At 40.9% G+C, this 10758-nt stretch overlaps 1 protein-coding gene across 4 annotated transcripts in view; it reads right to left on the bottom strand.

The window, feature by feature from the left end:
* Positions 1 to 1629: 1629 nt before the first annotated feature.
* LOC144685876 (ras-GEF domain-containing family member 1C-like) overlaps positions 1630 to 10758 on the bottom strand; it is a 245319-nt gene continuing 236190 nt past the window's right edge. For all 4 annotated transcript variants that reach the window (XM_078550877.1, XM_078550876.1, XM_078550879.1 and 1 more), the window contains 3 exons: positions 6717 to 6840; positions 4122 to 4194; positions 1630 to 3606 (listed from right to left, as the gene is read on the bottom strand). In XM_078550877.1, coding sequence (XP_078407003.1) covers positions 3582 to 3606; positions 4122 to 4194; positions 6717 to 6840 — 222 coding nt within the window. In that variant the 3' untranslated portion in view covers positions 1630 to 3581. The remainder of the gene's footprint in view (positions 3607 to 4121; positions 4195 to 6716; positions 6841 to 10758) is intronic.

Here is a 10758-nt window from a genome sequence, read left to right as displayed (position 1 = left end):
ACCTCTATCTTACCATGTGGAGGTGGAAGGCCGGATCATCTGTAACTATGTGGACCATTTAAGGAAGAGAGAGACAAATCACCAAGATTTGGTTCCACCAGTGATCATGACCGGGTCTGCGCTTCCTGTTGAAGAGACTCAACCCGGGACTGACATGCATGATGTTCCTGTAAGAGTTGTGGGTACGGAACTGCAAGTGCTCACTGAAGCACCTGATGTTCAGGCAACTCCAGAAAAGGAGGTTCCTGACAAAGAATCTGAAGTAGTGGAGCTGCGACATTCCACAAGTACCAGGAAACCACCTGAAAGACTGAGCTGATAATTCCTTACCCAGTGTAAATATTATGTTGTCTTGAAAAGTATGTACTTATAAATATATGTATAGCCAAGTTAAAGGGGAAGGAATGTAGTAATTATGGTTTTTATTTAGTGTGTAATGTACCTTTAAGAATAATACTTGTTAAGGAAGATCACATGATCTGTAGTAACCAATAGGAGAGTAGTGCAGGCTAACTCAGCAGTCAGTGCAGATTTAGAGTTGAGGTTGAAAGCACACGTGTAGTTGCTGCTCAGTATACTGTAAACAAACTTAATGGGCAGGTTTTTTCGCTTGGGACAGGGCCTGCTCGCCAACGTGTAAAATGATGCGCGGTGACGTCGGGAGGAACTCCTGACATCACCGCGCCCCATTTAGATTTTCAGGAAGGCAGGGGCGCAGCGAAATCAGCCAATTGAGGCCATTGACAGAGTCAATTATGTAATTAAAGGACCTGCCCATCCAACCTTAAGGTTGGTGGGCAGGCCAGGAGCCCCAACGCGAACCAGAAAAAACATGAAACCTCATCCACGGGCAGGATGAGGTTTCATGTGGGGTTTAAAAAATTTTAATAAAGTTTTTGTGACAATTATGGACATGTCCCAACTCATGTGACATTATCACATGAGGGGACATGTTAGGGAAATTTTACTTTTCTATTTTTAGGTTTTGTACATTTTGAGCCAATCTCCCTGAGGCAGCACTTAGCCTCAGGGAAATGAGTGCGCTCTTTTGTGCGCATACCTGAAAGAGTGCACTCTCGATTTTGGTATTCCCACCCCCACCCCCAACAGGGAGCGCATAGCTCTTCTGTGTGGACGTCACGCTGGGTGGGCCTTAATTGACCTGCCCACGTAAAATGGCGCCACGCCTCAGATTGGGAGCGCTGATTGGAAGCGCACCTGTGCACGCCCACCCTTCAACTTCCTACCCAACGGGGGGAAAATTCAGCCCAATATTTTCAGCAAGAAGTGTCTGCAGACCAACTCTATCACTAATAGTACAACTTGGCCACTCTACAACAGACTCCCAAATATTTTCTGCCAGCTTTAATCAGATTCGCTGATCCCAGAACAAGGTCATCTTTATTTTCACTAAGCGCATTTAAGGTTGCAGAATTCGAAATTTCAGGGCCAGGGCTGGTATTGCTCACTTACACAGCTAGAGAAGTGCAGAAACATTTCTGAAAATAAGTTATCCGTTTATAATAACTATCTGCAGATAATCTTACCAAACTGCTTTATTAAATATTACTTTTAGTGGACTTTTGGAAACAAGGGTGAAATGAAAAATGGAGAGGATGCAATGAAATATTTGTATCATGGTTATAACTGCTTGCTTCATTTATTAGAAGAGTTTAAAACATTCACAACTATGGGTACAAAAATTAGAAATTGACAACCATTCAGCCAAACTGTTAGAACACAGTATAAATTACACATAATATATAAATTCTATGCACAGATAAATTAGCCAGAATATTATCAACATTTCCATTAATAATCTCATACAGCAGTATAAAAAAATCAATTTTTGAATACCACAGCTGCAATTTCATTTTTTTAAACCAAGTAAAGCATACAGCTACAAAACTGTCGAAGGAATCATGCTATTTAGACTCTTCATAGGAAGCATTTGACAACAAACAGATTTTCCAAGTGTGAAGTGTCAGAATGGCAAGTATGTACCAGCACAATATGGAGAGCTGTACACATTTTAAGCCTTATAACACCTGTGAAGCATTGTGTCCAAGTACAGCCAGCAGTTTTGCCAAATTCATCACCACTCAAGACATATAGATATCCGCTGTGTCGAGTTATGAGTGGTCGTGATTATCCCCATTGGATTATAAAATTAATTGACATACAATTTACAAAAAAAATTGTTCGTAAAACAAATGCTTGCAAATGGATGCAGGGCACAGATGATCAACATGATATACATATGACATCAGTCATATAATACTAGTTTGGCAAATATGTGACACCATTTACAATATTATGTGCTACAAAAATATCTTGCACTTAAATAACAAGTAAATGCCATTATATATGTCTGTCACTACTGTGTGTATTTTCAATGGCTTTAATTTCCAGAATTTTAATTAACTGTGGAATCGTACAAAGTTATCATACAGATTTAGTTATTCCTCAATATTCATCACCATCATGACTGTACAGATAGCAATCAACAATATTAATCTTTTTTTACTATAAATTAAAAAGGATTAGTAGGAGTATGTGAAAGTCACATTTACATAACAAAATTAGTAAATTCTGTGGGAGACAGTATGTTTCTGCCTGATTTAAACCTGACATAGTGAATAAAGTTTTATGGAGATTTAACATACTACTGTTACATTACTTCACAGGTAATGTAACTACAGTCTTAAATTGTAATAAAAAGATAATGGAGGATTATCAGGTTTAAATCTGTTGTCTTAATCTGTGATTTAATGTGAACAAGGCATACTGACAAATGACATTTTATAACCCAAAATTTTGGGTTTATCAAAGGGCACATAAAGTCAGATTTATATTTACATGATGTATTTCTATATTGTTTAAATAATGTTAGTGATGAATTGTATCATCTAGTCTTGCTAAGCAAGCAAGTTAAAAATGTCACAATAATTCAAACTTTAATGAGACATTTTAAATGCATGCATGTGATCAGATCAGGTACCCATTGAGTAAAATATCACAACACAAAATATGTGCTCTACAGAATTACCAAGTAATATCCACAACTGAATGTCAGTCTAGTAGAATCTTCCTGCATATGGAAGTGTTTTTTTTTCAGTTGAGATAAAGAGCAGTTACCTTTGCACAGTGAATCTTCTGCTTCTTGAGTTCAGTTCACATGTTCAAACCCATTTCGGTTAGAGTTCAAAACATGAGCAATCCAGTGCCCAGAATATTAAAAAAATGATGTATTTACTGTTGTCTCCATCCAAAGTTTGAGAGAAAAATGACTGCATGTCTTGCAGTCTTATTTGTCTAAATCAGTCACAGATTTCAGTTTTCTGTATTTTTGTGTTTTTTGTTATCCAGTTTTCCATTAATAGGATCTGTATAATTTAAATACTGCTTATTCAGAGATGGGTTGGAGTGGGGAATATTTTCTTTTCCCTATATCTGTATAATTCTGACTGATGAATCCTGCTCATCAAAGTTCATAAGGAAACCTAGGTCTCTGCTGGTTTCTGAAGTCAATAGTGCAAGCAATGATATTTGTAGATTTGTATTTTACTGTTTCTATACACTCATGTCTTTCCCAAGAGTGTTGATCTGAAACAAAAGTCAGAAAGTTTAAAATAAGAGATTATATCAGATTTATGAAAGTATTTTGCGCCCTTTAAATTACCTAAAGCATTAAAATTATGTTACCGCAAGATATAATATTGGAATATTTGCTATTACAAACATTTGAATGTACTAATAAACTTTTATCTAGACTTAACAGATAAATCCGCTAACCCAGGTTATGGTAAATCCAGAGATTTGGGAGCTTTGAGTTCAGGACTGTGAAACCTTAAACATGCAACTCCCAAATTATCAAAGTTCTCACCTACTGAATTATGTCCCTTACTTTAAAGCAACGATGTTCACATAACTCACTGCATTTTGGAATAATTCATTGTATGTGAAACACTTTGCAACATTTCTGATATATGTGATAACTTGTGTTATGCATGAAAAATCTTTTGCATGCTATTGAAATTGTGTCATGACAACTATATTAAACATACAGCTTATATTCATAAACACTTTTAAATATATAAAAAAACAGAATTAGAATTTACCTTAAAGTTTTCCATCTGTCTTTTTCAAGCTGGTTTTCTGGACTTTCACTTTCATACGATGCCAAATACAAACCTTCAAGTAGCAAAGGGATGCAATTTCTGTTAATACATTGCATCAAAGCTGTGCTGATCAGCTTCATTTGCTATTTCTTTCAAGTGTAAAATCTAACTTGTAATGAGAGAACAATGATAACTATAACTTTGGGGCTAGAACAATTAAAATTAATAATTAATGTTAAAGTTTGTATACTGGAATTAAAAGCAGGAGAAGTTATGCAAAAATGCATTCAGAAATAATTTTTAACCATGATACAGCAAACTTATGTCAATTTTAGAAAAGTGAAGAAACATTTATGGTGTAAAGTTTAAAATTAAAATTTAACTCATTTAATACCAATAAAGAACCGCCACCCCCCCCCCCCCCCCCCACCCCACCAACCCACCCAAACCCGGTCCCACCTCACAGTGTGGGGGTGATTACGCTGTTCTTTCGTCTACAGGTTCAAATTGAGGCCAGACCAATGCAACTTTCTATTTTAGTCAATTCCAAAGGTCCTATGCAAAATGAGCTAAGGTTCACAGCACATAATTTGGTACCAAGCACATTTCATTCACAGCAAGTAGCAAGTTTAAAGGATGGATTTTCTTTTTAGGGATTAAGTAGTGGCAGGGTGTGACATCTGACCATCCCTCTGGCTCTTCCCTGACCCCTATCAATTATTTTGTATAAGGGCCATTAAAGATGCAAGCTCCTGGTAGGATTCCCAGTGCCAAGAAGAAGCCTACTATTGCAAGGGTTTAAAATCGTTGTAGTACTGCAGTGGGACCAAGGTCTTCAGCAGCATGTGCTTGGGTTAAATTGGAGAAAGGCTACAAAGTCTTTTCTGCCATCAGGATACAATGTGGACAACCTAATGTTGCCTCAGGAGCTACCCCAGCTTTGCAGGTTGCTGTTATGGATCAGTGGGATAGTAGATCAGTGCAGTGCAATGAAATCTTACCACGCAACTCCAGAGCACCAAGGTTCCAACTTCCTGTCAGTATTTGAATGTGACAGATGAGGAAGGGAAACTGATATCTCTGCAAAGGTCATAGAGGAAAATTGAGGCTGGGGTGGGGAGACTATGGCTGGGATTTTCCATGCCCGCTGGCATTGGGCGTGTTTGGTTGCATGAGCGGACAATATGGCACAATCGGTTTCATAATGGTGTGAAATCAGTTTGCAATCATCTGCTCAGCCCACCGATGGTGGGCCGTGTTTCCCGCATCCAGATGTTGGAAACCTCATTGTAATACATCAGCATATCATTGTAAGGCCAGCCCGCCGGACTCATTCCCCCTCACTGGATCTTCCGCCCACATTGACGTGTTTCACAACAGCACATAATTGATGTGCACCTGGAGGGCTGCACTTCGCTCAGTACTTCAAGGTTTGTTTGCCTACCTTGCTTTGGTCAGCACTCGCATTCATCAGTGCCAGGCTTCACAGACAGCACCACATCACTTTTAGGTGGCCTCAAGCGTAGGTCTCTACCTACCAGATCAGCCATATGTGGGTGACTTTTCAATGGCTGCAGGGCAAGGTCTTGCTTGGGGAAGGGGGAGAAGTGGCCTCAGGCAAAGGGAGAAGCTGCAGGACGAGAGCTGTACTGGGGAAGGAGGGTAACCCAGGGTGTGTGTGGGAGGCCACATGTTGATCTGTGCAAGTGGCCTCAAAATGGTGCAGGCTGAGGAGGCAGTCTCCAGAGGAGGTGAGGCCAGATGGACATGTGAGGGTGTGTGTGAGAATGGGTGGTGATGTCCCTTGAACTGGCAGTGAGTGAGATGCCAGTGAATGTGTGATGGGCTTGAGTGTGAGAGTTTAGAGTGATGAGATGGTTGCCATACCCTGGCTGCACAGATGAGATCATTCATCCTCTGTCTGCATTGGATGGCTAACCTCTTCTGTGCAGCATTGGCACTGACCACAGCTGCCACTGCCTACTTAGCTGGAGTGGTAATGCTGCTGCCCCTCCTGTGGCCAGAACGGGGGGTAGAGGACACCACAGCATTCCTCCACGGCATCCAAAAGGCACTCGAGGGTTGCAGTCTTCTTGCCTTTTGAGGCCATATCTTCTTTGCTGCAGTCCTGGGCTGGAAGCACTGCATGCGGTTGTACATTAAATGTGGTGCCTAGCATGATGAAGTGGCGAGATGATGGCGTGGCGGGCAAATGAGAGCCCGCCTGCCATGGAAACGATGTGTTTCCCGGGAATGGACAAGTAATGTGGCGGGTTTGGGACGATACGGCGTGAAAATCCGCCATCATGGCCGGTGGGTAAAACATCGTTTTACCCACCTGCTACCACACTTAGTGCGAATCTGGGACGATTCCGCCCTATGTCTCACCATCTTACTTTTCCTGCTATACCCACCACTATCCTGCCCAATTTCAGATGTGTTAGCAGAGGAAAATTCAGGCCTAAACATCATTTGAAATTGGATTATAAACTTTGGCCCTTCTTAGGAGTGCTTTACCACCATTTTGACATCTGATTATAATAATATGTAGCATAAAATATGACTTTCTGAATAATTAATGAACCAAAAACTTACCATCCTCAGAGAAGACAGGGGCTGTGTGAAGATAATGAATGATATTTTGATCATCTTCAAAAGGACATGTCACCTGTTTCCACATCATAAATTCTCCTACTTGTTTGGCCAATTCTAAAAATTTCTATATAGATCGAAAAAAACCATTATTCTTCATGGCAAAATGTAAAATCTTACTTTGAAACTTTTATGATTTGAAGTAACAATATTGATCTGAAATTGGTTGTATTTACATGTATTAAAGTATACCAAAATTTTATTTCTGATGAATTTAAAAAGCAGAACTTTTAAGAAGTTTTGAATAATTATAGTCTAGTAGCTGAAGCAAAGTTCATCAGAACTTTTTTTGCTACAGAATCATAGCATGATGAAATCTACAAAACCAGACCGTTGAGATAAAGGTACTTAATTGTTCAACTTCCTTGGCCAAACACAAACTGGGATCAAGAGCATCGGCAGATGACTTGCCACGGCTATTTGCCAATGTTGCTCTAAACTGATTGCTATATGTGCATGAGAAGAATCTGCAATTGGCTCGCTTTCTACTTTTCCATAACTTCCCCATCTCTTCCATCTCCTAACACATAGTCAGTGCATTCCCACAGGAAGGATGTGTGCCCTGCTGTTCTGTGATGCCACGCATCGTCACCCCAACACAATGCAGCCACAGGCTAGGCACACTAGGAGCAGAAAATGGTAGGGGGTGGTGGGGTGTAAAATGTGATGCTTTAGGTTTTCTGACTAAACAATGCAAAAGGAGGAGGTGACTAGCACTGCTTGAGGGCACTAGCTTCATAAAAATTTTCTTATAAAGTATTTAAAAGAAACTGGGTAGGGGGCTCTTGCACTTCATACTTTGGTGGTTTGCTCCATCATTGTCCTGGTTAGGAGACTGTCATTGAAGTGAATTACTGCTTCTCCTAAAGCTGCTTCATTTTAAGGTTTGGTGAGTACTTTTTTAAAGAAACTTTTTACTGTTGCATTTCTGTAGGAGTTTTTTTTTTGCATTTCAATGTAATTTAGCTTTCTAACACCTAGAAGTTAGGGGCGTAACATTGTGATTTGCTAAAACTCCTGCAGAAAGAATTGGCACTCTTTGGAATGAAGAGGTATACATGGACCTTCAGAAGGTGTTTGATAAAGTGCCACATGATAGCAAAGTTGAAGCTCATGGAATAAAAGTGACAGTGGCCACATGGGTACAAAATATGCTGAGCGGGGGGAAACAGAGATGAGTGGTGAATGGTTGTTTTTCAGACTGGAGGATTGTATATAGTGAGGTTTCACAGGGGTTGGTATTTGGACCACAGCTTTTCTTTATCGATATTAATGATCTGGACTTGGGTGTGCAGGGGACAATTTCAAAATTTGCAGATGGCACAAAAATTGTAAATATTGTGAGCTGTGAGGAGGAGAGTGATAGACTTACAGAGGCCCCAGATGGAATGGACAGACACGTGGCAGAGGAAATTTAATGCAGAGAAGTGTGAAGTGACACATTTTGGTAGGAAGAACAAGGTAAGGCAATATAAAATAAACAATACAATTCTAAAGGGGGTGCAGGATCAGAGGGACCTGGGGATATTTATATGTGTACAAATTGTTGAAGGTGGTAGGGCACGTTGGGAAAGCAGTTAATAAGGCACACGGGATCCTGGACTTTATAAATAGAGGCATAGAGTACAAAAACAAGCAAGATATGGTGAACCTTTATCACTAGTTTGGCCTCAACTAGAGTATTATGTCCAATTCCGGGCACCGCACTTTAGGAAAGACGTGAAGATGTTAGAGCGGGTGCAGAAAAGATTTACAAGGATGATTTCGGGGATGAGGGTAGATTGGCAAAGCTGAAGCTGTTCTCCTTAGAGAAGATTTAGAGGAGATTTGATAGAGGTGTTCAAAATCATGAGGGGTCTGAACAGAGGAGATAGAGAGAGGGTGCTCTCATTGGTGAAAGGGTCGCGAACCAGAGCACATCAATTTAAGGAGATTGACAAAAGAACCAGAGACGACATGAAGAAAATTTTTTTTATGCAGCAAGTGGTTAGGGTCTGGAATGTGCGGTAGAGGCAGATTCAATTGTGGCTTTCAAAAGGAAGTTGAATAATTATCTAAAGAGAAAAAAATTGTAGGGGAGTGGGACTGGCAGAGTAGCTCTTAGAGAGCCGACATGGATATGATGGGCCAAATGGCCTCCTTCTGTGCTGTAACCATTCCATAATTCTGTGAATTCCTCCCATCCCTTAGGAGCTGGAGGACAATTTCAGAGAATTAATCATAGGAAGGTCTGCCTGTACCTGAAACAGTTGGCACAGATCCATCATTATCCAGCTAAGTCCACAGACACTGCCAGAGCACCTTGGGCACAATATAGACGCTTGGAAGAGAGGGCTCTTTCTCCAGGGGCAGAATTTTGCCCCTCATCAGGCTGGCTCGGCGGGGGCAAGCAGGAGCGCTCAGGAAGCCGACTGCCACCTGTGATCAGGGCCCAGCCGTGGTTTCACGCTGGCACGCCAAGCGTGAAATGCGCACTGCAGCGCTGCCTGTGTTGGGGGGGTGGCGGGGTTGGTGGATGGAGGAGGCTGAGCGCGCAAGTTCGCGCATCTGCACAAGAAAAACTCCCTGAGGAGTTGAAGATATAAAAAAATCAAAAGTAAAGAATGTAAAAATGTTAAAAAAAAACATGTCCCCTCATGTGACTCTGTCACCGCCTGTGGATGAGGTTCCCTAAAAAGTGCAAGGGCCACTTGGCCTTTTTGCCTGCCTGTCAACCGTAAAGTTGGACGGCAGCTAAAAATTACATTTAATTGGTACTTTAATGGCCTTAGTAGGCCTTTTGATTGTCGGCAGGCGCACTGCCAACTCCTGCGCGCTTGAAATATTGTGCGTCATTCGGGTCGTGTGCGCACTCGCCTGGCGAGGTAAAAATTCTGGCCCAGGTCATGATTGTTCCTACAAAATGCCATTTTATTCTGTCAGCAGAAGGATAGCTTTAGAAGTTGAAGGCACACACATATAGAGACAGACAAGTGAATAGCTTGTACACTAATCTGGGCATCAATCATTGATTGTGAAACAAACAAGCTGCATGATGCACAAGTTTGAGTAATTGTGGCTTTGGACATTTTCCAGGTTTTCAATTGTAAAATGCATTCTGAAGTCCCAATGTTAAACCTCTTATAGCCAGCTGGTAAAAGAGGAGACCAGAAGTCAATCTTTACTCAGTTTTCGATTTATTTACAATATCAGACATTACAAATGTCTAGCTCCTAACTCTATAACCCATCACCAGTATCAGTAAGTGTCTCTTCATACACTTTTCCAATGAGTCTCTCCCACCTGAAGATACTTAACCTTAATTTATACGATTAATGCCCAGATCAAGTGTATAAGGGCATGAAATGTAAAAGAATAAATTGCAACAACTCAATGAGGTCTTGGCATGGCTGGAACAGGACATCTGCACTTTACAGATAAAACTTTGAACCATCAGGGAATCAAGGGATATGGGGAGCGAACGGGAAAGTAGAAAGTACAGTTAAGGCAGAAGATCAATCAGGATCATATTGAATGGCAGAGCAGGTTGGAGGGCTCATATAATCTACTTCTGCTCCTATTTCTTAAGTTCTTATTACTGTCCAACAGTCCGCTCCCACACGGCTCTCTCCATGCTGTTGCTGTGTTCAGTAGCATGGGGTTGGCAGGACCTGGCATTGATATTGTGGATGACTTTCTGGTTAATCCCACTACCATAACACCTAGCCATCCCACTCAATTGATTACAGGCCCTGGCAGCTACCAATACAGTACAGTCTACTGCTGATAATTACCTCCGCTGATGAAGGTGGGCGGAGGTAATGTTTTTACCGCTGTCAATCCGCTTGTCTGTAAATATATCTTAAAACTAATGGATGGATTTCAATTAAACTTGGTGCACAGATAGGATATGGCCCAAAGAAGAACTGATTTGTTTTTGCTGAAGGTATGGACCCAGATCTGGATCCTGGAATTTTTTTGAAAAGATCTGTTAATATTTGGAGGT

The sequence above is a fragment of the Cetorhinus maximus genome, chromosome 10 (genome assembly GCF_964194155.1).
Source record: "Cetorhinus maximus chromosome 10, sCetMax3.hap1.1, whole genome shotgun sequence".
Classification (NCBI taxonomy): Eukaryota; Metazoa; Chordata; class Chondrichthyes; order Lamniformes; family Cetorhinidae; genus Cetorhinus; species Cetorhinus maximus.
This window is presented reverse-complemented; position numbering and strand designations above follow the sequence as displayed.